The 24,339-nt window shown below is 50.8% G+C and overlaps 10 protein-coding genes across 10 annotated transcripts; 3 read left to right on the top strand and 7 right to left on the bottom strand.

The window, feature by feature from the left end:
- Nucleotides 1–670: 670 nt before the first annotated feature.
- PC9H_006930 (uncharacterized protein) lies at nucleotides 671–1,883 on the bottom strand (the record flags this gene model as incomplete). Its single annotated transcript, XM_036776468.1, has 5 exons — nucleotides 671–1,006; nucleotides 1,060–1,341; nucleotides 1,394–1,612; nucleotides 1,666–1,683; nucleotides 1,737–1,883. The coding sequence occupies 5 exons, from the start codon at nucleotides 1,881–1,883 to the stop codon at nucleotides 671–673; spliced, it is 1,002 nt and encodes a 333-aa protein (XP_036632487.1).
- A 2,179-nt stretch (nucleotides 1,884–4,062) lies between these two features.
- Nucleotides 4,063–6,518, top strand: LCC5_4 (laccase; the record flags this gene model as incomplete). The annotated part of the gene is made up of 15 exons (XM_036776467.1): nucleotides 4,063–4,174; nucleotides 4,242–4,257; nucleotides 4,310–4,361; nucleotides 4,415–4,483; nucleotides 4,539–4,581; nucleotides 4,642–4,729; nucleotides 4,787–4,890; nucleotides 4,947–4,974; nucleotides 5,027–5,268; nucleotides 5,334–5,357; nucleotides 5,418–5,878; nucleotides 6,011–6,162; nucleotides 6,218–6,241; nucleotides 6,296–6,357; nucleotides 6,415–6,518. 15 exons carry the CDS (start codon nucleotides 4,063–4,065, stop codon nucleotides 6,516–6,518), a joined length of 1,581 nt encoding a protein of 526 aa, XP_036632486.1.
- A 743-nt stretch (nucleotides 6,519–7,261) lies between these two features.
- Nucleotides 7,262–8,370, bottom strand: PC9H_006928 (uncharacterized protein; the record flags this gene model as incomplete). The annotated part of the gene is made up of 5 exons (XM_036776466.1): nucleotides 7,262–7,651; nucleotides 7,701–7,849; nucleotides 7,901–7,956; nucleotides 8,011–8,230; nucleotides 8,280–8,370. 5 exons carry the CDS (start codon nucleotides 8,368–8,370, stop codon nucleotides 7,262–7,264), a joined length of 906 nt encoding a protein of 301 aa, XP_036632485.1.
- A 1,535-nt stretch (nucleotides 8,371–9,905) lies between these two features.
- PC9H_006927 (uncharacterized protein) lies at nucleotides 9,906–10,955 on the bottom strand (the record flags this gene model as incomplete). Its single annotated transcript, XM_036776465.1, has 1 exon — nucleotides 9,906–10,955. One exon carries the CDS (start codon nucleotides 10,953–10,955, stop codon nucleotides 9,906–9,908), a length of 1,050 nt encoding a protein of 349 aa, XP_036632484.1.
- A 295-nt stretch (nucleotides 10,956–11,250) lies between these two features.
- PC9H_006926 (uncharacterized protein) lies at nucleotides 11,251–11,880 on the bottom strand (the record flags this gene model as incomplete). The annotated part of the gene is made up of 1 exon (XM_036776464.1): nucleotides 11,251–11,880. One exon carries the CDS (start codon nucleotides 11,878–11,880, stop codon nucleotides 11,251–11,253), a length of 630 nt encoding a protein of 209 aa, XP_036632483.1.
- A 1,300-nt stretch (nucleotides 11,881–13,180) lies between these two features.
- PC9H_006925 (uncharacterized protein) lies at nucleotides 13,181–14,933 on the top strand (the record flags this gene model as incomplete). The annotated part of the gene is made up of 8 exons (XM_036776463.1): nucleotides 13,181–13,289; nucleotides 13,343–13,588; nucleotides 13,637–13,983; nucleotides 14,033–14,091; nucleotides 14,153–14,241; nucleotides 14,297–14,535; nucleotides 14,608–14,766; nucleotides 14,841–14,933. 8 exons carry the CDS (start codon nucleotides 13,181–13,183, stop codon nucleotides 14,931–14,933), a joined length of 1,341 nt encoding a protein of 446 aa, XP_036632482.1.
- Nucleotides 14,934–15,261: 328 nt separating this feature from the next.
- PC9H_006924 (uncharacterized protein) lies at nucleotides 15,262–15,504 on the bottom strand (the record flags this gene model as incomplete). The annotated part of the gene is made up of 2 exons (XM_036776462.1): nucleotides 15,262–15,273; nucleotides 15,328–15,504. 2 exons carry the CDS (start codon nucleotides 15,502–15,504, stop codon nucleotides 15,262–15,264), a joined length of 189 nt encoding a protein of 62 aa, XP_036632481.1.
- Nucleotides 15,505–16,112: 608 nt separating this feature from the next.
- On the bottom strand, nucleotides 16,113–17,887 carry ERG9_1 (bifunctional farnesyl-diphosphate farnesyltransferase/squalene synthase; the record flags this gene model as incomplete). Its single annotated transcript, XM_036776461.1, has 5 exons — nucleotides 16,113–16,131; nucleotides 16,318–16,682; nucleotides 16,736–17,339; nucleotides 17,390–17,604; nucleotides 17,657–17,887. 5 exons carry the CDS (start codon nucleotides 17,885–17,887, stop codon nucleotides 16,113–16,115), a joined length of 1,434 nt encoding a protein of 477 aa, XP_036632480.1.
- A 622-nt stretch (nucleotides 17,888–18,509) lies between these two features.
- On the bottom strand, nucleotides 18,510–21,037 carry PC9H_006922 (uncharacterized protein; the record flags this gene model as incomplete). The annotated part of the gene is made up of 16 exons (XM_036776460.1): nucleotides 18,510–18,532; nucleotides 18,598–18,862; nucleotides 18,961–19,117; nucleotides 19,173–19,257; nucleotides 19,309–19,418; nucleotides 19,477–19,525; nucleotides 19,572–19,590; nucleotides 19,639–19,740; nucleotides 19,801–19,888; nucleotides 19,936–20,017; nucleotides 20,077–20,181; nucleotides 20,238–20,364; nucleotides 20,421–20,745; nucleotides 20,805–20,852; nucleotides 20,909–20,933; nucleotides 20,989–21,037. The coding sequence occupies 16 exons, from the start codon at nucleotides 21,035–21,037 to the stop codon at nucleotides 18,510–18,512; spliced, it is 1,659 nt and encodes a 552-aa protein (XP_036632479.1).
- Nucleotides 21,038–22,476: 1,439 nt separating this feature from the next.
- PC9H_006921 (uncharacterized protein) lies at nucleotides 22,477–24,215 on the top strand (the record flags this gene model as incomplete). The annotated part of the gene is made up of 9 exons (XM_036776459.1): nucleotides 22,477–22,538; nucleotides 22,598–22,887; nucleotides 22,937–23,283; nucleotides 23,333–23,391; nucleotides 23,449–23,537; nucleotides 23,596–23,640; nucleotides 23,690–23,832; nucleotides 23,898–24,056; nucleotides 24,123–24,215. 9 exons carry the CDS (start codon nucleotides 22,477–22,479, stop codon nucleotides 24,213–24,215), a joined length of 1,287 nt encoding a protein of 428 aa, XP_036632478.1.
- Between the last annotated feature and the right edge of the window lie 124 nt (nucleotides 24,216–24,339).

Here is a 24,339-nt window from a genome sequence, read left to right as displayed (position 1 = left end):
TTGAAAGGCAATCATCCCACGATCTACTCGCACTATCGGGAGGGCTGAAGAGATCTAGGCAGCCATGGAATCGAATCCCTATGACAAGTGGCGAGGCACACGGGAAGCCATTCGCTGAGAGATGCCAGAAACACGATGCCAATCACTCTGATTCGGATGGAGGCTTGCGCCTGGGACCTAATAGCTCACTTTCAAGTGGAACTCGAAGGGAGAACCTAGACAGCTGAGTATGTCAATCATGTGCAAATGCTTCTCGCATTGTTGACCTACAGTCCGGGCACGATCCATGTCCGTTTCGAAGCCCTCGGAAGGGATCATTGGCTTCTGAAGACGGAATACCTACGTGCCACGAGCTAAGACCCCTGCCTCAGCTAAATAGCCGCTCAATTCGTCGCAATAGAAGCAGATCTAGATCCGTTGCAGTAGCTGCCAAGGCAACATATACTTATCGCCCGCCATCACAAGTGCGTCCCGAGGATACTTCCCGCCAAACAAGATGGCTGGGCGGGAACCCGATATGTATACCGAGAATTTTCATCCTCGGAACTGGGTTGGAATGATCAAAATAGTAGCCAGTCAACATCCCACAGCGGAAAAGCACTTAGCGCGTGTATCCCAAATAGGCACGTAGCCAATCGATATCACAAACGACGAGGCCCAATTAATGTAACTACCACCCGAAAATCAAGTCCGATACCTGCCCGAGCACACCTTTGCTGGGTGACGATTGCACCGGGGTCGTCTGCATAGCAACAGGTGTACCCGCAGCCGCTAGTCGTACTGGGGTTGCCTTCTCGCTGCCTGGTCTCCTAAATGCAGACGATGACGGGGCTAACTTGAGGGGTGTGCCGACAGTCATCCGCGGCGATGGTAGGTGACTTGATGGCTCGTCCACTGCCATCGCATTCTGGGGCGACGCTGCCGGTTCAATGGCGCCTGGATTGCCCATAATGGCATTGCGAGGCGTAATTGGTTGACCTAGCATCACTTCCGCTTGCGCTGGATCCTTTCAGATGAACACGTAAGGTACATACTACGCAAAGTCAAATGAGAACTTACGGCCCACTTGGCACCGACCATCCAGCTCCCGCCCAAGATTTCCCCATTTTTCCTCACAGCTCTGAGCGCATCACCAGGGTCGTTATAACCTATGCGAAAGCAATTCGTCACCTCCGTATGATTATCAGCCTCGGTCGAGTCGCCTAGGGATTTGAAATATTCGACCGTCTGGCTGTATTTGTCTGGTGGGTAGCCGAAGACAACGATGTAAGACGCCTGATTGTTTTGTGGTGTTGAAGGTGTGCGCGCATGGCGTCTGTTGAACGAGGTTTCCGCGATTTGCTAAACAAACGATAAATCAGGCAGAAGAGCAATGTTATCGGATTCTGCTTACATTCTGTCTGAACTGTGGTGGTGAGTCGAAATGCAGCTCAGTAGGAATGTCGTTAACGGAGTTTGTCGGTGGCGCGTCTTCATCTGCAATCGTCTGTCGCTTTCTCGAACTTTCGAACATAGACGACATGCCAAAGTCGGCCGTAGGGCCCCTCGACAGCTTAGCCTTGGTGGGCACAACCGGCACGTCGTCCGTCCGTTGATTTCCTTGAGGCGAGTTCTGTGAAGCGCTAAGATGAATTCTTCGAGGTTCGAACAGCTGCGACGCCTTACATTATTCTGTGAGGCAGACTTCGCGTCCGATATGAGATAAAGTAACCGGAAAGGATGGGAAATCAGCTCACCAGCATATACCCCGCCTGATAATGCCCTCTGGGCGGATTCAAACTATCCGCAAAGCCCCCGGCGCCAGGATTGCCCCAATTCGGTCCACCGTGGTGGTTATTCGCGCTGGCATTCATTCCTGCGACAGAGAAGGTGGGGTTGTACATTTTCGCGAGAAACGAGGTCGTGAATGGGTCGTAAAGCTGAAGTTCAAGAAGAGTGGCCACTGCCAGTGGCGGCAAAGAACCGCGTGAGTATCACGTGGGAAGACCCCTTTCGCCCTCCTGTTCTATCCCTGAATACCTTCCCATCAACAATTTCAAACAAGCTCGAGGGCTACATTGAACCTCTTTCTTCAGGTTAACGATAGTTTCTGAGCTCGGGTAGTCTCAGCCGCTCATCAAGCCTCGACCAACGCCTCGACCTTGCAGTTTGCACGGTGCAACTGATAGCCCATCTACCAAAGGCACGGCTTCCACGTACGTGAGTATATCAGTGACCGCACAAGCTGTGGTACTAGATTGTACCATTCAACTTCATCAATCGCTCTCCGGAGCGTATCCGGCTTCCGCCTTCTCCGCTGCATTTACGTTAAGAGGTTCTTTGATTGCAATCATCTTCCTCTTAATGTGCACCAGTTACAAGCAAACGAAGACATGCTGAGGGGGCTAAGTCGGCTGCTGCTTCTACCTGATTATCCGACGCGAACAGACAGCTTGAACGTTTCTGCTTCTCGGTGCCCCATCTGGGAAGTAATTAGGCACGGGAGATGACGCACATTCAAGGAACATAGGTGTGGTGCGCATGTGCTCATGCTCAGGACGTCGGCCGCTGCAAAGGTCCGTGAACTCAGGAAATCAGTCGCGCGAATGGGGGTGTCGCTCTTCGGGGGATCCATGGGAGGCCCTTCAAAGATGCTTTTGGGACTTGGCAATACAAAGATGAAATTGGCAGTGATCCGTGGTGTAGGTCATCGTGCACGTCTAGGTCCAGACTCAGGGTATGACCCGCGTAATGAAGAATATGGGCGTGGAGCGGGCCATGGTACGTATAGAACGACAGGCGCATCAATACCGTCGAGGGCCAAGGTTGACGCGGAACAAGAAGAGGGTTCTCCGCTCGTCCTAAACGGGGGTACCGTATCTCTGGCGCGAACCAGGCGATACCAGCCCAGGGGGTAGCACAAATGGCGCACTTGCAGCACTCTGTGGCTTCATATGGAGGGGTGCTTCGGATATATCAGCTAACGGCATGCACGTCTTAAGTTAGTCTGGCCAGCCTTCGAGGTACCCCATCTTGTGGGCATCCTCGGGATTGTCTGTTTAGATGGCGCAGGCCGTTGATTGATTTGGATACATTGTATGTGGTCGTGTGAGGCGGGGTTTGAGTGGCGACGCCCAACCTGCTCTGGAGTGCAACGAACAACGACGCACCTGAGATCTGGCCAAATATCGACCCATAGAAACGGTTCGTCGACTGCAGTCCATAGACCAGCAACGTCGGGGGCTTGTGGCTTGCCATGATGTCGGTGGCGAACAAATGATTGCCGCTGATCGTACTATTAGCGCTGTGTGGGTACTGGCATCAGGCGCTGGCATCCGCCGATATCCATGGACGGGGATTCGGAATGTCTGTTTCAGACCAGCAACGCTCAACGGGGCCATCATGAATACAGCCGTCTGGGATACGTACATAGTTGGTCCTGGCTCCGATTCGGAAGCGTTGTGACATTGCCCATTGGAGGCCCAGTGTTTGTAGGTCCATTAAGGTGCGAGAGGAGGTCCAGCGTATGCTGTAATTCAGCGGGGTTCAATGCCCTCGACTGATCAACGCCTGCCGATTCATCCGAATATCAATCAGTCAAAAACGATTTGGTGGTGAAAGACGTTACAACGAATGATGGCCATTTGTTTTCTGTTGAGCCAAAATCGGAAGATGACAACACCCACACCAAAGTCCATCGAGAACCTACGCTACTGATTCTGTCGCAAAGAAACGAGAAGTGGTATTCAGACAAGAATACCTCGGGCTTGAACTTTCTTTGCTAATGCGTTTCAGAATCGCTGAATGGTGTTGTAACTCCGCGAAGCGTCGGAGGAGGAGGTCCTCCTGTTTGTCCCGGTCAGATCTTGCTTGTCATCCTGTGCGATCCAACTGAACCGTAGTATCGTTGACCCTGCTAACATTAAGTTTTGGGAATGCGCCGGCAGAGAGCGCGTGTCACATCAAAATCAAAATTTAGGTCGAGATGCATCGCGTTTTGGGAGGAAGCGAACACAGAATGGAGTATATAAGAATGGCCTTCATACACCAGTTCCATACCGCATCCCCTCAGCCGATCTCCCCATGGCGGTTGCATTCGTTGCGCTTGTTTCACTCGCATTAGCACTCGTACGCGTTGAGGCCAGCATTGGGCCCCGCGGAACGCTGAACATCGCGAACAAAGTCATCCAACCAGGTATGTGCTCGCCTACCTGTTGTCATCGTGCCATCCACTCAGACGCGTTACGTTCACCCCATATCAGATGGATTTTCTCGCTCGTGCGTACAATGGCTAGGTTAATCTTCATACCGTTCGTTTAACGATCCCTAGAACCGTGCTCGCCGGTGGCTCCTACCCGGGCCCATTGATCAAGGGCAAGACCGTACGTGTAACCCCCAACTTTATTCGGCGTAGAGCTAATACGCGCTCCAACAGGGCGACAGGTTCCAAATTAATGTCGTGAACAAGCTCGCCGACACGTCGATGCCGGTCGACACCAGTATCGTAAGCGACTTCGCACTTGTCAGAGGAACGCTTATTGATGATGTCCCTCGCATAGCACTGGCACGGTCTCTTCGTCAAGGGACACAATTGGGCAGATGGTGAGTTCTTGCTGCGGCTTCGAACGCGTAAGTCGGCGCTCATGTGCCGTTCTGTTGCAGGCCCTGCCATGGTTACGCAATGTCCAATCGTTCCGGGCCACTCGTTTTTGTACGACTTCGAAGTCCCTGATCAAGCTGGAACATTTTGGTGAGAGTCTATTGCCCGATATTTATATACGCCTTTATTAATAGCGTCGGCGCCTAGGTATCACTCCCATCTTGGGACACAATACTGTGATGGACTGCGGGGGCCATTGGTCGTCTACTCGAAGAATGACCCCCACAAGCGTTTGTACGATGTCGACGATGGTGAGCTATCTCAATTTGTGCCTCACCTATCCGTCGTATGACATAAATCCCCTCAGAATCCACCGTGCTGACCGTTGGTGACTGGTACGTGAAACACCACTTGATTCAGCCACTGACAATTGATAATCCATCAAAGGTACCATGCCCCCTCATTGTCGCTCACTGGAGTCCCCCATCCCGACTCGACACTGTTCAATGGCCTTGGCCGTTCTCTCAACGGTCCAGCCTCGCCGCTGTACGTCATGAACGTGGTCAAAGGCAAGCGCTATCGTATTCGGCTCATCAACACTTCCTGCGACTCCAACTATCAATTCTCTATCGACGGACATACCTTCACTGTTATCGAAGCTGATGGAGAGAATACTCAGCCTCTGCAGGGTACGTATATCATCAGTCTTCCGACACTGTTCGCAGAACTCCGGTCTAACCTCCATTCACAACAGTCGATCAAGTGCAAATTTTTGCAGGTGCGTTCTAATCGCCGTGAGTTCCATTCTCGCGGAAGCTTACTGCCTCCCTTGTTCTAGGCCAACGTTATTCGCTTGTCCTCAACGCGAATCAGGCAGTCGGCAACTACTGGATTCGCGCAAACCCCAACAGCGGCGACCCCGGCTTCGAAAACCAGATGAACTCTGCCATCCTCCGCTACAAAGGCGCACGCAGCATCGACCCCACAACGCCCGAGCAGAACGCTACCAACCCCCTCCGCGAATACAACCTTCGCCCCCTCATCAAGAAGCCTGCGCCAGGCAAACCATTCCCCGGCGGCGCCGATCACAACATAAACCTAAACTTCGCTTTCGATCCTGCCACCGCGCTGTTCACCGCGAACAACCATACGTTTGTGCCCCCTACCGTTCCAGTGTTGTTGCAGATCTTGTCGGGCACACGCGATGCGCATGATCTGGCCCCTGCTGGGTCGATCTATGACATTAAGCTGGGAGACGTCGTTGAGATCACTATGCCTGCCCTCGTATTTGCTGGACCGGTACGTCTCAAATCATCCCTCATGCACTCCAATCAGTTACTTATGGCAATTGGTGTATGAAGCATCCCATCCATTTACACGGGGTGAGCCTATTTTCTATGCATCGTCTTGGCGTTTCTCACAATCCTGTAGCATACCTTCGCCGTAGTTCGGAGTGCCGGCAGCAGCACGTACAACTACGAAAACCCCGTCCGTAGGGATGTCGTATCCATCGGTGATGACCCAACGGACAACGTCACCATCCGATTTGTAGCAGACAATGCAGGTCCATGGTTCCTCCATTGGTAAATAATTCTCTTCGCTTCCCTGCGACCGAACTAACCGTGCCATTCCTATTAGCCACATCGACTGGCATCTTGACCTGTAAGTCCATCTCCCTCCTCTTGTGAGCAACAGCAGATTAACGTCCATTCTCAGTGGCTTCGCTGTCGTCTTTGCCGAAGGAGTAAATCAGACTGCAGCGGCCAACCCCGTACCTGGTAAGCAATATTTCACTTCCTATTCTTCCCTGTTACGTCCTCTTACAGCCTGAGCAGAAGCCTGGAACAATCTTTGCCCAATATACAACAGCTCGAACCCATCGAAACTCCTAATGGGCACCAATGCCATCGGCCGTCTGCCTGCGCCATTGAAAGCATGATTATAATTTGACTTTGAGCGAGAGTCGTGGATAGTATTTATTCACACTTCACCCTACCTCTCTGAATCAGAGCATCAGAAGAATGACAAAACTGACTTTTGTCGCCTTTTGGGCACTTTAACGGGGCTTCGAGCTCCACTGAAGCGCTCCAAAGAGCTAGTCCATAGCCTTTCACCACTTTTCACCACTTTGCTGGCCCTTAAAGTCCCACAAAAAGCCGAAAGCGACGTGTATTCTTACCGATGTATTAGCCTGTAGAATTGGTGAAGATGTATTTACATAATTCGAGGGCGATGTAAGTTGATGGACACTCCATGGAATTATGAGATATTGCGGCCGTTGTAAACGCTGGAATGCTGTTTGAGGAATACGTACCTGCGCAACATTGTATAGAATGCATTAAACGACTTCGAAGTCAATGCGAACATGCACTGCAATATTGCTAACATCTATGACAAGACTGCATCCAGGGCATATTCTGATCTGTAGTGGCGTTTTTCTTCGTTACGGCCGCAAAGGCAGTCATAGCCCTATGCAAGTGTCCACGTAAGGTTCCACGTTCATTCGCAGACACATCTTGATCTTTGCTGCTGGACAGAATGCCAGCATTGGTGATGATCGAACGAAACGTAGCCTGAATTTGTGACATCTCGCAACGAGGGCTTCTTGCACAATATTTTCATCGGTTTTGAGATAGGTGCACTACACTAACCAGCCAACAAATACATGGGGATAATTCTACTCTACGCGGAAGTGAGGTTACCGGACGCATCGAAGTTGAACTGCAGAATGGCGGGGCCGGCGACAATGTCGTTATCCGTCGCGTTCGTGGCATTCTTCGACACCAAGCCGTACACCGTGCCTCTTAAATCAGCGGGGATAGTGACCGTCTTGTTCATGATTTTGGCGAACTCCTTGTTAAGCCCAGTGAAAAACACCATGTACAATTCGCTACTTCCGTTAGTAGCGCTAGTCGCGTTGAATTGGAGGGTGATGTTGGAGCCTGGCTTGGGGTTGGATGTCGTGACATTTAAGGAAGGGAAAGCTTTCACAGGGAGCGCTGGGTTCGAAGAGGGGCACGAAGTGATGAAAGCTGCAGCCAAACTGTAAACTTGGTTCACGCCGAGGGGCACCTTCATGCGGAGATTAACGTCTACTGTAGATGTATGACACTGCACGTACGTCAAAAGCCCCCGACCACGGTGTATAACCGTTGATCGCTTGGGAGATGAGAGCTGAATGCCGCGCTTCTGTGGCCAAGATACTGGCCGCTGCGGTAATATATGCCTTCGTAGTGAGCAGTGACGCGGCACCGGTGTAAGCAGACACGCCTGTATGAGTTGTCAGCTATTTTGTTCGATCGTACAGGTCGATGTATTCACCGACGCCTTCCAACATCTGACTTAGAGCAGCAAATGACTTTGCATCTGTGTACGGGCTGTATATATGCGCGTCAATGGAGAGATAGGGTGGCATTCGCTTGGTGACTCACAAGCTGTAGTTGCACGGTTGAGTGGCTTTGGACCCAAGCGCCTCGGTGAGGAACTGGACGTGCGTCTTCTCGTGCTCGCCGACTTGCACAAGATAGTCGCGGGCGGTATGAACCAGGCCGGCCGAGCTGAAGGCCGACTCGTTGTATTTGGCAAGCCCGCCCGTGTAAAACGCGTTCTCCAGATGTTCGAGAGTGAGCGCGAAGTTGAGGATGTCGGTCTCTACAAAGTAGGTTAGGCGAGGAGGGCGTGAGCGAGGACAACGACCTACCATTAACCTCCGCCCGTTTCTCGAGCTGTTCTGGTAGAGCGTGGACACTGCTGGCGGCGACGACCGCAGCGAGGGCAAAAACAGATTTCATAATGTGCGTGAAGTGTGGGGGTAGTTTGTGAGGGTAGTTTGTGGGGATAGTTTGTGGAAGAGTTGTGAAGAGAGGGATCTTCGTCCGCCCACCTTTATATAGGCCAGGCGCAATTCGATTTATGGCCTGTGCGGCGAGGAATACGAGCAGAATGACATCACATTTAGCTTCCGCACATTTCACGTCAAAATAAGCGCGCGTCGGGAGGAAGAGGACGATATCGTGCCCAAAATAGATTTAGCCATATTCACTGGACAGTCGTAGATTATAAGGTAAATTTCAGCGTAGTTGCTGCTAAGCGCCCGTTTCTACGTTGGTACCATGATTCGCCGAGCTGCAACCAGGCCCTTGGGACGAGCAATATGCAAGGCGAGGACCAACTGACTGAGAGGGAGGAGGAGCAGTAGCCGTCGGGATCATGATTCTCAGCCAGCGGGTCGGATAAAGCAGGAACCCAGTATCGAAAGCGTTCTTTCCGGAAAACAGCAAAAGAGAAACAAGAAGCACACAAAGCAGCGGAGCAGGTAGAGAGACGTGAATTTTGAGGCGTTTGAGCCCGAGCTTGGGAGGAATATCTGTATATCTTGTTGCGATTGTACCTTCCCCAGAATATCGATCATATCGGATCGAGAACCAGAAGAACCACCCGACGGCTGCTGCTGCCCTTCCAGCTCCGCAGGCAGACGAATACTTCCGCCCACGGATTGCCCGCGGAGACGCGTCAATACTCCGGGACGTTTAGGGGAATAAACGATGTTATGACACCAGTGGCGAGAGTCATACTTAAGTTGCAAAACATCCTGAACGAGAATCGCTACCAGATTGAAATGAGTACCGTGACGCCGCAGTAATGGCAGACGACTTACATATCTTATAGCCCCACGGCGGCGTTATTCATAGAGCACACATGAGCGGCAAGGCCCAGCAAGGTTCCTTGTAATGTGTTGGGCACCAAGCCTGAGACGCTACATATTATGAAAGGCCCCCATGTCGGATAGTTGTGCTGATCCTCCTTTCGCGAAGTCCAATAGCTTCTCCAGTACGCGTCGCAACAGTAGTGATTTAGTCGCGTTGTGGAGGGGCTCGGGCCGGGGGAAGAGGATGAACGTGCAGAAACACCGATGCTGGACTTCGAAAGATGCAGAGTCCGAACTCTACGCGTGCTGGTTTCTGGCGGTCCCTTTGTAAAGCACACAATAAAAACGAATACAACTTGTCAAAGCAAGGACGGTGAAGTTTCAATGACCGTGCGAATTAGTGACAGGGGTTGTTCAACGCCGCACCAGAACGCCTCGCTTCCTCGGACCCTCTCGGACCTCCATGCCATTTACTTCTCAGTTTCGCCCATGCGCTGATGAAGACGGTGGAAAACGACCACGTCTTTTACGCCTATTCTGCGCTTAAAACGCTCACTGACAACTACCAGACTGTCAATATCAGATACACAATTTTTTTTTTCAAACATCGACATTTGACTTCTATCAGTACAGTACCCTCACGCTCGACATCCAGGTGGACAATTTGGCGACTCGAACTCACCGCAGAAGGCCCACTGATTCCTCGTGCCGAAACCAACCTTCTCTGATGATTCGCTTGATCAAGTTCTCCCGCGACGCATTGAAAACGGCCAGCCTCAGCGGGCTTCCCTTGAACCTGTGCAATACTTCCTCCTCAGATGGAGGTTCCCTTTGTACCACCTTAGCATCCTCTTCTTCCGAGTCCCATTCGTCGTCGGCATCCTCGTAGTTGGCACCCCCATCGACATCGAAATCGGCCTCGCTGGGATACGTTTGCTCCGTGATACGGTGGCCGATTGGATAAAACCAGAGAAGGTCTGTTCCTTCGCTGTCGCCATCGCTTGGTTCGGAGTCCGAGTCCAGAGATATGGTGGAAATATGGTCATGAAGGGGACGAGCACTGTAGTCTTCTTCCTCCTCAGATTCTGGACCTAGCTCCTCTGGTGCGTCCGCCGAACGTTTTTGCTTCCCACTATCGCCCTTTTCAATCAGCTCTGCATCGAGATCTCCAGCACCAGCTTTAGCTTCCCTTCTACTCTCTCGAAATGCAGCATTTCCGGTCTTTCCCTGTTGCTCCCGTGTCCGTGTAAGGCTTCCTCCTGCACCCCACTCTACCTTATCCTTCGCACGGAGCGACTTCTTCAGTCTTTGCCGCGCTGGCATGCTCGCAACGAACCCAAAATCCCGCAGAACTGGATCGCGCCAGCCCGACACAGACGCTCTTTCCTTTGTGTCGAAGAAATCTTGGCTTTTCTCTGGTTCTTGTTGTCCTTGTTCGCCGTCCTCTGCCTCCGCGTCGCGTTCCTCTTCGCTAGAGGCGTCTCCCATATCGCAAGACTCCCACTCCCTTTTCGCCACATGCAATCGGTCAATCACATCCTCCATCTTCAAATTTCCCAGCGCCTCCGCCCTCCCTACCGGCCCCTCATCCCCTAATACTAAGTCGTGTAAAGGTCCCGGCCGTCCTTTGTACTTGCCCTTCGCGTCAGCACGTACGACCACTTCCTTCGACTCGGCATCATCAAATTCTCGTTGTTTTCGTTTAAGCGCCAGCCTCGTCGCTGGCATTGTCGCGTATTCGTATTCGTTTAGATGTGTGCAGATGCTATGAAGGCGGTGCAGTGAGGGGAAAGTTTGTGGTGGGGATTCGATACTTGATACTCAGCGTCGTGGCTTTATATAGGGCCTTGGTTGGACCAGCTTTGGACCACCATCTTGCCACCATCGTCCCTGATGCTCAAAGTGGCTCAAATAGGTGTGGCAATACTGTGGCAATAACGCGTTAAGGTCTTTTCATATCCAGGTCTACAGGATCCGCCACACGACATGTCACAACTGCTACGACATCGTATCAAATCTTTGTCTACATGGTTCCTCTCGGGCCCCAGCTTCGAACGGGAGTGAGAGGGAAGAGTGGTTGGACGGAAGTCTGCTGTCTTGCGAAGTATCCTTCGTCAATCTCGTAGACCTCCATGTCGCCTGCGTCGCTGAAGTGCGATACTGCAGTGAACCATCCCCCATCCTCTCCGCCGGTGTCCTCCTCTGACATTACTGTAGCCCAGCCCTCTCCGTCATCCGAATCCATCTTGGAGTCGTCGTCGCTGCCCTCTGAAGAGTCGTATTCGTATTTTCTGACGGACATCGGCGTGTTTAAGTCCTCTGTGATGCTGAACTCTGTGGTCACTACGTCCATAGAAGCCCCCCATGTTGAGAAGGAACCCGAAGCACAATGGATTTCGTCGCAGTCGATGTCGCAGTCCTCCGAGGCGCCGTATTTGTACTCTGTGACGGTTGTCAGCGCGTTTAGGTCGTCGGCGATGCCGAACTCAGCGAGAACTGGGTTCAACGGCGCCGGTGCTGAGAATAAACCCAAAGCGCAAGCCATTCCGTCGGCACTAGGAAGAGTGTTGGAAGGTTGTACGTCAGCCATGTTCCTGTCAGAGGGGAGCAGCATCTGTCCGTCGTTGAAGGAAACAGTTTGGGTAGCCATCATAGTGATGAAGGAGGCGGATTGTTGTATAAGTGGTAGTGGGCTAGTAGTGGTGAGTTGATGATCATACCTCTGGCATCTCCCCTCTATTTATGCAGCCCGCAAACGTAGGGCCTCCTTTTGCCACAGCGATAGCTTTGACATTCGGGAGAACGTGTCGAGCTCTTTGCTTTGACTTGATGGCGCACTCGCCACTCTTGCGCGTGTCTCAGGCTTTAGCGCTTAGCTTTGGCCCCTACGTTGACTTGGAGTCAAATGTCTACACTGCTCAGTGGTAGTTGCCTTTCGCTTTCGCATATAGCGTAAGGGGACCCGATCATTGCTATCTTCAGCGCGACGGTGCCCGAGTCGTAGAAATCAGAGGGTATAATCAACTGACATTTGAGCAATTCGCTATCATCAAGACGTTAGAGTTTATAGATACATGAGCGCCCTCGAAAGGAGAGATAGGCAATCCAGGATTTCTTCAACATATCAAACCGCGGATGGTTCTATAGGCGATGGTGTAGAAAGTCCACAGATCAATACCTAACATTACAGTAGTGAGCATCGAAGACTCCCGTGCGAGGGTCAATCGCCAGCGACCAGAAAATGCCCATTATTTTGGCGTTGACGTTGAGACGACGAAATTCGTTGTGAAAGGGTAAACGGTGGAGGCAATCCTTAATCCTTGAGAAGACGCTTGGTCGGTGTGATGGAAGTTGTGATTCGCCATGGGCCGCATGGTGGTACCTACGAGGTCCTGAGACATGTCACAGGGACAACAAGAATGATAGACTGCTCGCAAGATCAGAAATTGCCCGGTTGCACAAAGTGGTCAGTCGACAAGGAATGTTTAAACGGTTATTTCGTGGAAAGGGGGCTCCTAGTATAATTCTCACCGTCAGAAATGCTCCGATAAGCCAATATCGTCTGTGGTTCAGGGCTCTGAAGCTTGAAGCTTGAAGGCCTGAGTACTGATTATGAGTACTAGAGTCGTCAAAAGCAAAGTCCTGTCGGCATTTTGATGTGTACTCTGCGTGAGTTATTCCAGCTCCTTTTGTCCAAAACTTTTTGACCTCATATCGCCTAGTGTTTAGCTCAGGGAACCAGTTCCGAGTGACCAGAGCCTGACCGACGTACTGGGCCCCTTGTTACAGAAACCTCGTCCGGGTTTCATAGCATGGTATCTAGATCTTGAGACATCCTCTCGCGTGCAACTTCGCTGCCGGCCACGTGAAGGATTTGCTCCAGGTTTCAAATTCTTCAAAATCTCTCATGCCTGGAAATGAGTCAGCAAGCAACACCTTCCTTCCTACCAACAATGAATAACTTCGAGCTAGACGAGGTCTGCCGGACATCTCCCCCGCCATTCGGCCATGCGATGCTAAAGTACTTTGGCTTCGACCCGAAATATGTCAATCTCAACAACGGTAAGGCGGCAAACCACCGCAAGTTCGAGATCGACTCATAGATGTGTGCCCAGGATCTTACGGGTCCGTTCCGCTGCCGGTTCACGCAGAGTGCAACAAATTAACACTGGACGTTGAACGCAATCCAGATTTCCATCATCGGTTCACTCACTACGACATGCAAGCTCAAGTCAGGCAACGAGTTGCACCACTTATCGGTGCGCGGGCGGACGAATGTGTTATCGTACCCAACGCGACTCACGGCATCAACACGGTACTTCGAAATATTGAGTGGGAGAATGGGGATATTATTATCGATTGTATTGTCATTTGCATTGATTAAGGCGTGCTCTGACCAAATTTAACAGTCAATACGACATATGGTGCTGTTTCTCGCACGGCGCAGTACCTGTCCGACAGGCCACCACATCCGTCCATCTCGACGTTAACCATCAACTTCCCCGATACTCATGCCGACATGATTTCCAAATTTCGTGCCCACGTGAAATCGGTCGTGGACTCAAAACCTCCGGGAAAGAGGGCCGTCGCGCTCATAGACGCCATTGTAGCTAACCCAGGCGTCCGCCTGCCGTGGCAGGAACTTGTCAAAATATGCAAGGAGGCAGGCGTTCTCAGCGTTATTGACGCTGCACATGCCATTGGTCAGGAGTTAAATATTAACCTGGGAGAAGCCCAACCCGATTTCTGGGTCTCCGTGCGTGGTACTCCGCGCGCTGGTCTCATCATTAGTTAAACTATTCTAGAACTGCCACAAGTGGTTGTTTTCGAAACGCGGCTGTGCCGTGTTGTATGTTCCCAGACGGTAAGTTCACGTCTTCTGCTACTGGGTGAAGATAGAAATAAAGCCAATGACGTGTATATAGGAACCAACATCTCATCAAAACCAGCATCCCGACATCCCACTCGTATGTTTCCCCGGGAAACCCACCGACCTTTATCGAACAATTCAACTGTATGTTCCTCGCTCACTTGCCGTAGTTGCAATGTTGCTTAAGCGATGAATACAGGGAATGGTACTATGGACTTTGTTCCCTTTTACAGCGTATTGCCTGGTGAGTTAATTATACGAGGGATGCGTGTTCGTCTTCATGCCTATCTACTAGCCCTTCGGTTTCGCGAATGGCTTGGCGGAGAGGACAAGATAAACGCGTATTGCCACGACCTTGCCATCGCTGGTGGCAAGCGACTTGCGGAAGTCTTAGGGACCCAAGTCCTGGATCCCGACGGGTCTCTGACCTTCAACATGGTATGTCTGAATCTGCCTTTTCAGACCTAGTCGAATCGCAACTGAACACCTGATTGATCCATCATCTTGAAGGTAAATGTCGAGATACCACTATCCGGCGAAATAAAATGGACGCCCGAGATCAAGAATCGATTCTCAGAGAAACTCCTCAAAGAGCATAACGTCTTCGCTGCGACTTTCTATCACAATGGGAAGTGGTGGGCTAGGTGCAGCGCACAGATATATAACGAGGTGGGTGTCCGAACGTCTATATTCCGCTCCTACGATGTTATGACTGACGTGAATGATGGCTTGCGTCCTCGTAGCTCAGTGACTTTGAGTTCCTCGGCACGGCTTTCTTGCAAATCTGCCCTGAGATTCAGCAAGAGTTTGGAGTGGACAGTGTGGCGACGGTATAAGGACCCCAGTACGTAAGTCTAGATGGAAATGGGATGCTAGATTTGGGTGTACGAATTGACCTCCGGTTCGCCGTTCGGGCTTCATTGTATCAACGTTGAACTCAGACATATAGGTAGCTTCGTGCTCGTCGGCGCCAACCAAAACTGCAACAATGTATGTAAAAATGAATCGGCATTTATTACCATGCAACCCCTGTGCTACAGTAGACAGGACTGAATGCCGGAACGGCCTGAAGCTCATGATCAGTGATCACCATTTATTCAAGAGGAATGCCCATTTTGTGGTCAATTAGTGCGTGCCGATTATATGAGTATATAGTTTAGTAATTTACTCGCAGGTCTAAAAGTTATCAAGATTCAGCTATTGACAACTAAGATGATGATCGACACGTACCGCGACGCTGGTTCCGCTGGGAGTGCATGTCAGGCCCGGGCAGCAGCCCTTCGGGTTGGACACCGTGCACAAGCTGCCTGCCTTGGGGCAAGGCTTGCCGTCCTCAGTGAGCGAGGAGGCGGAGGCAATGGCTGCGACAAAGGCAACGGCGAAGGCAACAGTCTGGATGAATTGCATGGTTGATGAAGACCTATAGCACGCTTCAGTTAGTTGCGAACTTTTAGACTGGTTCTCTTGTAAGCTGCTTACTGATGAAGCGAGGTGACTGATGTGAGTGCACTGGAGATCGAGTGAAGACGCGATGCTACTTTTAACTGGCGTCATTCGCACTAACGAGTGCTGTAGACAGCGATCTCAATCGACTTGCTGGCATTGTTATGTTCGAAGCGAGCAAGCACCTAGCGTTCCTGTCAAGGATTTGTGGCACGGATTACTGGAGTAGCTAAGTTCGAAACTATCACTTAAATGATAGTGGTGGCATGAACTCGTTCATACTATGGTGCCAATCGAGGCCCCTCGCAAGGATTCTAAGCATAAACGGCATAACCATCAGGCATTGGTAGACAGAGGACTCGGTAGACGCTACTGTCAGTGACAACACCATGCCAAAAGTCTCTCGGTTATTCAACCAAGGCTGCGATGTCCTCGATGTCTGGGTTGGTTTAGTGTTGTCTGTCACCGACGTTGTCCCGAAGACGCTTGAGGTCAGTAACGACAAGTGCAAAGCGCACTGGGCACAGGTGTGTTTGACGTCGTCTGTGAAATAACTTCATTTTGTAAATCAACTAGCCAAAGCTGTTCCGTCTATGTATAATGTAAATCAGTATGCCAGTATATAATGATATAACGAATTAAAGATGTCATCCATCGCATGGCAGAACAAAGGGATGAAGAGGACGCTGCATCACACCACCTCATGAGAAGTACAAGACGGTGTAGACCACACCAAGGGAAAGCAGACCCATCATGCCCAACGCGGCGCCAACGTACAAATACAACTCCCATGGGCTACCCTGTTCAGCGTGGCGCGCAACTGCATCGGGTTTGAGCCCATTGCGGATATCCTCTTCGCGTTTCTTCCTCGAGAGCGCTTGGTCCTGCGCGTCTGTGAGGTGGACAATGCGTGTGCGGGCATCGCTTTCGTTGAAGACAGGGGATGGACCGGAGCCCGCGGTGGATTGGACGATGCTGACGAAGGATGGGTAGTGGTGTTCACACCACTGCTCGATCTTTCCACAGGCGATAGAAATGCGAAGGAAGTTCGGGTCTTCAGGCACGGCTTTCGCGTGGATTCTACGTGCGTAGTCGCGGAAGAGGTACGCAACTTCTCTTGGGTTCGTAGAGCGCATGATGAGCTAGCAAATGGTAAGCTAAAGATTCGGAGGCGGCATTGTAGGGGTGTACTCACAGACGCAGCTTCAGCTTTGCGAATCTTGATGTTTCGTTGGAACATGGCTGGGTTCATGAAACAGAGCTCCAGAGTCGCCATCGCCATTGTTTGGGGTATAGCGCAGAAGTTGAAGATGCTTTGACTCTTGAGAACCCGTAGATAGTCAAGGGAATCAATAGCGTGTCGAAGGGCATCAACAACCATGCCGCTCTGCGCCCACATCGCCCGATTCTTCACGCTCTGCCCATCAGGTCCATCCCACACGTACATCTCTTTCATCTCCTTGAACCCATATTCCTTCTTCCCCCATATTTCCCTCGGCCAGAAATACCGTTGCTGCTCAACGTCTTCGCGGTAGTCACGAATGATATTTGTCTTTTGCAAGAGCAGTCCAGTCGAGTTCGACAGCTCAAGCTGGTCCTTCAACCATGGTGCTTCCTTCTTCGACGCTGAGAAGAGACCAGAAAGACCTTCGCCTACGAGACCGGCGACGTAGTGGCAATAGAGATCGTATTCTTCGATCGTCTCCAGGTAGATTGAACCGGTCGTCGCTGCTTTGTGGGCGTAGTCTGCCATTCCAGTAGCCATCTTTTCCGTGATAGAAAGAATAACAGCTCTATATCTGTACGGGGATTAAGAACCTTCGTCTGAAAAGCTACGCCTGACACCTACTCTGTTGGCAGACGGTTGACCTCCTCAATCACCGTGTCGTACTCGACAAGGAGCTGACGGTCTTTCTCGTCCGGCCCGTTTCCGTCGAATTTCCATCCAGTCGTAACAGTCTTTGCGTGAAATGAGCGTAATATTGGTTGCTTGACTTCGTCGGGTATCGTCATGTCGTCCTCAATGGTATCTAGTGCCCGTAGCACAAGGTAGAATAAGCATACCTGATACGTTGCGTTAGTCGCTACATTCCTCGACTCAAAAGCGTCCACATACAATTCTGGCCAGGTCACCTTCCAACTCCTTGACCACAGCAGAAAAACTTCGACTCGTCTTATCCAAAAATTCCCAGCAACGCCTCATCGACTTCCTATCCCATCCAGACGTCGGGTACTCTTGCATGGACGTGATATCTCGTTTTTGTTCATGGTATAAGTAAAATTGAACCAAAGTCTTGAACTCCAAAGGATGGGTCAAGAGCAGAGTGAGCATCGACGTGAACCCCATGATTGGCGGTAAGTTCTGGTGATTTTCGCGGTCAAAGGGGATTTATGGGAGTGTCAGCGCGCAAATTGGCTCAACGCTAGCCCGTTTGGAGAAGGAGATGGTGGTGGCTTAGATTTAAAGGGCTTGACCTGATTTCGCCGCCATTTGGCAAGTCGTACGATTAGGGTCACCCTTGGGAATTTATATTACGTAAACCCAAGTTTTGTGTGCGAGGAAAGCTCTAGTAGGCTCCAAAATTCATAGAGCCTGCGTCGTGCGTAAAGAAGATTCGAATGAAGAAAATACCATATTTTTTACTTGATGTAATGTTGTTTGAGGAGAGGTGGGAGACGGGGCTCACAGGAGAGCCCCTTTGTGAATAGGGGCAGGTACGCCGTGTTCCACGGATCCGCTCGGTATGTGCGAGACAGCCACATTCGAAACGATGGACTGCGAAGATGGTTCCTTTCATCATAACAAACCGGTTGCTGCGGATCCTCTAAGTGTATATCCAACCCAGGGCCATCGCCTGTACATGAAATGTTACAGATGTAGACCAGAATACGACGGGATACAAACAGATAATACATATCGAGTATCACAGTTGCGAGAAAAACATAGAGTGCGATTGTCGAGATAAATACTAGTTCCTCTTCTTTTTGGCAGCTAAAGGGGCAACATCAGACTTAGCGTTGAGAAGACGCTCCACAACTCGCTAGAGCAAGACATACCTCCACCCTTAGCTTTCGCAGAAGCCTTTCTTTTGCCCCCCGTTTCTCCATCGTCCTCGGCTTCGTCTACATCCTCGGTTTCGATGGTTTTGGACGGTGGTTTAGCTTTCGCTTTGGCCTTCGACCTGCCCTTCTTGGCTTTCCTCTGTGGATGGGGAACCATCGGCGCGCCCGGATCATCGATACATTCGGGGCAGAACCATTCTCCATCTGGTACGGACTCTAGAGGGGGATCAAGACATTTGAGGTGGTATGGTCCATCACACTTGATAACAGATTGCCATTTCGCCATAAGGTGACCACGGCTTAACGTTAGCTAACGAAAGGACAGGGGATGTGGTGAGAAAGGGGAAAAGAGCAAACCTTGTCACATTCAAGTGGAGGATCGTCATCTCCGTTATCTTTGTTACATTCGATGCAGACCTCCGGAGGCTCCACATCAATGGGGTGGCGAGGAAGGTCGGAAAGCTTCTCATTTGGCTTAGCGAGGAAGAGTGTCGTGTTTTGGCCAGCAGCGATACTAGACGGAGAAACTTAATTCGAAGAATGAAACCCGGTGAAAACATAGAACATACTCAAAGATGTCGATCCCATTCAAAGTGTTGTTTCGAGTGGGCTTCGTGGCGCTCTTTGGTTCATCCGGGCCAAGGCCTAGTTCGCCTGCGAGACATAATTAATTCAAGATGTGGGGCCGAGGAGCTGTTAACGTACCATTGCTGGCGTTCTGACCCCAGGCAATCGTCATCGTACTGCCGTCGTCGTCTGGACACAGTGCCCAATGTGTGACACCACCACATGTTGCACGGCTAATTTTACACCCCCTAGAGCGGTACTCATCATTAATCCAACACGGGTCGGGAAGGATAGAACAGGTCTCACATGATGTCTTGCATAAATCGGAAGGAGGAGTAAGGTGACCCGCTTGAACCTACACTTAGTTAGCTTCGGCCCAATCGAAACATACAGCACCCTACCATCGCCGCTGTTTTTCCACTATGCGAAAGCCATGAGTCGCGCATGGGTTTACGAAGTCCGGCGTACCTTTCCTGCCATCCAATACATTGATTGCTTATCGACGACCACCGAGTTAGACGGACCAGCCGCAACGAAAGCGCCCATAGTTGCCTCGTTCGGTCCAGCGAACTAGGAGGATGCATGTCTGAATACGAAACACCGAAAGCGAGCAGTAGAAGGGATACTTACCTGCGGAACAGGTTTCGGCTTGAGCGCATCCACTTGGTTTCCCAGTCCGAGTCGACAGTAGCCATTGTAACCCCAGACGTAAACAGCACTATGAGCAGGTCAATAGGGCGTCCATCACAAACAAGGAGTACCTACCCCTTCGAGTCAAGTGCGATGGTATGCTGCTGGCCACTGGATATCTGCACAATCTCCTTCCCCAATAGTTCCTTGATCACAACTTATCGAATGGACGTGTCAGTATTGACGGTGCGCGGAGGAAGTAGAATGAATGCCCACTTGGATCGGAGTGCACATCAAACACCGTCTTGTTCCCAGTCATGATTCGTTCCCCTGTAGTCCCATTTCCAAGCTGACCCTTCTCGGCACTTCCAAACGCGAAAACTACGGATTTTCCGTTCGTAAAGCCCAGCAGTGGTTGCAGCACAATGTATACATACCTTTGCCCGATTTCGCCAATGCAATGGAGAAGTTGATGCCCGCCGAAGCTTGTACTATCTGCTCCCCTGCGGGGAATCCACTCACCAACTTGAATGCCTGAATTTCGGGACATGGAGTCTGCCCGCACTGGTAAATGCAGCGGCGTCTACTTGAATTCGTTGAGACTTGTGCATTGCACTCACCTGCCCAACGTTGTTTGCGCCTGCGCTCCAAACTTGACCTTCGCTTCCCACCAGCAACGTATGGTTCCTGCCACATGCAGCGTGGACAAACTTGGTCTCCTTCGTACCGCCCAGTTCACTCGCCTTCACTCGCCGCGGCGCGCTCTCCGACACCGCGTCCACCCCCGTGACGCCCAACGCTGAGAACCCATTTCTCCCAAACAACCACGCATCACCTTCAGTGTCCAAAACTACACAATGACAACCACAGCACGAGGTGTGAACCGAAACTGCCTTCACGTTGCTTAATGATCGAAGTATATGAGGTTCGAGAAGGTCTGGTTTCCTGTTCCAAATTGCATCTCAGGATATTGAGCAACGGCGGGTACAGCGCCAGAGACCTACGCTTGTTCGGTATCGCCCTTTCCGGCTGCCTTGCGACCTAATTTTGACCTGACAGGACCTCAGCCACTGGGTTGGTTCGACGGTTGCATTTGAACTTTACCCACCAATCGGTGCCCCCACAAATCAGGACTTGGGAATCATATCAGCATATTTCAGAGCAGATATTGCATGGGCGCGTAGTCACCTCGACCCCACTCGGGTTCATTGGACGCTGTTGCAGACTCGTCGGTCATTGGAATTCAGCTGGCCGGAACAAAGGAGGGAATTGCCGCTCATGCTCGGCCGCCGATCCCTTCTTCCATCACAAAGACAAGTGGCGCCCCTAAATCTCGACAAAAATCTTAATATTCACTTGGTACCATGGAGGACACAAGAGCTATGGCAGACATGATCTACATTGACCGTCCTACGCACCATTCCCTGGGGTTTCCTCACTGCCCTTCAAGTTTTACACGCTATAAATTTTGGTGTAATAAACTACCGAAATAAATCATAATGTAGGCTCCGTCGACCCCAGGCAGGCACTCATGGTACGTTTGTACCATCTCGCGAACCTGCTCTGCTAATCCACTGAATGTTGATTAGGTATTAGAATTAAGCAGCGTGACGGCAGATTCATTGGTCGAGAAGGTCAAGGACACAAGAGAATGGGATGGTTCTAGACCCATCATTCTAGTTTGGGAATTCGCTAAGAACTTCGGAAGTCCGGGGAGAACAAGTGGGTCTTATAGTGATCCCATACTAAGACTCCAAAGATTTTGCAGCGGCCACGGGGTAGGCTCGAAACCAGCGTTCTAGGAGTAGGGCAATACTACTTAGGGAGTATCAATATCCCACTTTTGAATCCCCGAGACCCCACTCTGCCGCCTCCCTCATATGAATCGTAAGTTACGAAGTATCGCATAGGGTACCCTTAGGCGACCGGACACGAATCTAGGCACGCGGCCTCAAACTTTAGGTTTACTTCCAAGTTCTAGGAGCCGCTGGTAGGTGAGCATCGTCGTGATTTACAATTCAATATTCCGTGCGGATGATTCTCATTACTAGTAGTCATCAGCACACATTTGAATCGCCAGACTTGCACATGAAGATGACCCCACTGAAGAAGAATTTTGATTTTGAAAAGAGACAAAAACATTCTGTCGTTTTCACTGTTGTGGCCGTGGTCTTCATCCGCCTGGATCGATTTGATTGGCTCTATCGTATTTTTCCTCCCCCAATTCAAGCGTCCTATTGATCGGAGATTACCAGAAGAGCTCATCTCCAGAGTCGGCTGCATCGTTCTCAAGGTTGCGAGCATCGTCGTCTTGCTCTGACTCTGGCTTTCTTTTATTATAAATAGCTCGGATTTACCACCAAGTCCATCCTAAGCCTTGAAATTCGGAGGAGCGTACTTACTGGACGTCTGAACCGGCACTAGGGTGCCGCTGCGGCTGATCAAGAGTCTTGAGGCGTAAATAACGGCTTCTTGCTGCCATTCACCTTTGGAGATAAGTGTGAAGGGGTATAGTACTGCGCAACATTGATCATTTCGATGGAAAACCAACACCAAGCGCCCTGCACCACGTGAAGGTCTAAGTTCCTCTCATGATACTCATTTCTGACTCACAGCTCCGGAGCGTATAGATATATGAGGCGGGTAAGCACTTCAGCTACTTCCTTCGTACCATCAATGAGCAGTTTCGAGCTAGATGAGGTCTGCAAGACCCTGCCTCCACCCTTCGGGCATCCGATGTTAAAGTATTTTGGTTTCGACCCGCAATATGTGAATCTCAACAATGGTGCGCCAGTAGTATTCGCGCCTCCACTGTCGGATCCACTCACGGAGCCTTTCTAGGTTCTTTTGGGTCAGTTCCAATCCCAGTGCAAGCAGAATGCGATAGAGTGGCGCGCGAGATTGAGCGCAATCCAGATCTCTTCCATCGTTTTACGCACTACAATATCCAGGCTCAAGTCAGAGAGCTCATCGCACCATTAATTGGTGCCCAAGCGGACGAATGTGTTATCGTTCCCAATGCAACCCTCGGAGTGAACACGGTGCTTCGAAATATCGAATGGGAGAGGGGCGATATCATCATTGAGTGTAGGTTTACGGCATCGATCATTGAATACGCCTCTGATCAACCTTATAGTCAATACAACGTACGATGGTGTCTCTCGTGCAGTACAATACCTCGCAGACACACCGCCTCATCCATCTGTATCCGCCCTGGCCATCACCTACCCCACCACCCATGCAGACATAATCTCGACATTCCGTGCGCACGTCAAGTCGGTCGTGGCCTCGAAGCCTCCTGGAAAGAAAGTCGTCGCGCTCATCGATAGCATCGTATCCAATCCGGGAGTCCTTCAGCCTTGGCAGGAGCTCGTAAAAGTCTGCAGGGCGGCAGGCGTTATAAGCATTGTTGACGCTGCACATTCCATCGGCCATGAGTTGAATATCAACCTCGGAAGATCGCAACCTGACTTTTGGATTTCCGTATGTCAAATTATCATCCCCTTGAAGGCATTACTGAACGGTAGCATAGAATTGCCACAAATGGCTATTTACACAACGTGGCTGCGCTGTGCTTTATGTTCCTAAGCGGTGAGGTTTATTGCAATGGATATTACTTGTCGCTAGATTGCTTCATCTATCATTCAGGAACCAGCATCTCATCAGATCGAGCATCCCAACACCCCACGCGTATGCTTCACCAGGCAGCCCACCAGCCTTCATAGAACAATTTGACTGTATGTACCTCTTCATTCGACGTAACGTAGGAACGACTGTACGGAACGCTGGCGACAGGGAACGGCACTGCGGACTTCGTACCATTCTACAGTGTTGTGCACGGTGCGTTATTTGTCTGAAGTTGATTTATGCATTCACGTCTGTATAATAGCCCTTCGGTTCCGCTCATGGCTAGGAGGCGAGGAGAAGATTAACGATTATTGCCACGGGTTAGCCATCGCGGGTGGGAAGCGGCTAGCCAAAGTCCTAGGAACGCGAGTCATGGATCCAGACGGCTCTCTTACCTTGAATATGGTACGTCACGCCGCTTCCCCAAGTCACCTCAAGGCAGAATACTCTTAACTTCTCTTCCTCTCAAGGTGAACGTCGAACTACCGTTGTCTGGATCGATTCAATGGACTCGTGAACTTGATATCAAGATGCAAGAGAAACTGCTCAAAGACTATAACGTCTACGCGGCGCATTTCTACCACAATGGGAGATGGTGGGCTAGGTGCAGCGCACAGGTATATAACGAGGTCTGTTTATAACTTTGTTGTTAATTCGAGGGGATCCCCACTGACCCTCTGCATCGGGTTTATTAGCTCAGTGACTTCGAAGTCTTGGGACAGGCGTTCCTCCGACTTTGTGCTGATATACAGCAAGAGTTTAGAGTGGTGAAGGCGGCGAAACTATGAGATCATGGGTACAATAAGGCAAGGTGTACAGATGTCAACAGTCACTTCATAACCTCTTGAAATCCGTGTCGTTAAGGCAGATAAGTGGCATCCCTCGTTTGTCAGGAACGGTGACTGGTTTGTC

This window comes from Pleurotus ostreatus (genome assembly GCF_014466165.1).
Source record: "Pleurotus ostreatus strain PC9 chromosome Unknown scaffold_4, whole genome shotgun sequence".
Classification (NCBI taxonomy): Eukaryota; Fungi; Basidiomycota; class Agaricomycetes; order Agaricales; family Pleurotaceae; genus Pleurotus; species Pleurotus ostreatus.
The sequence above is the reverse complement of the archived record's forward strand: the minus strand, read 5'-3'. Positions and strand labels throughout refer to the sequence as shown.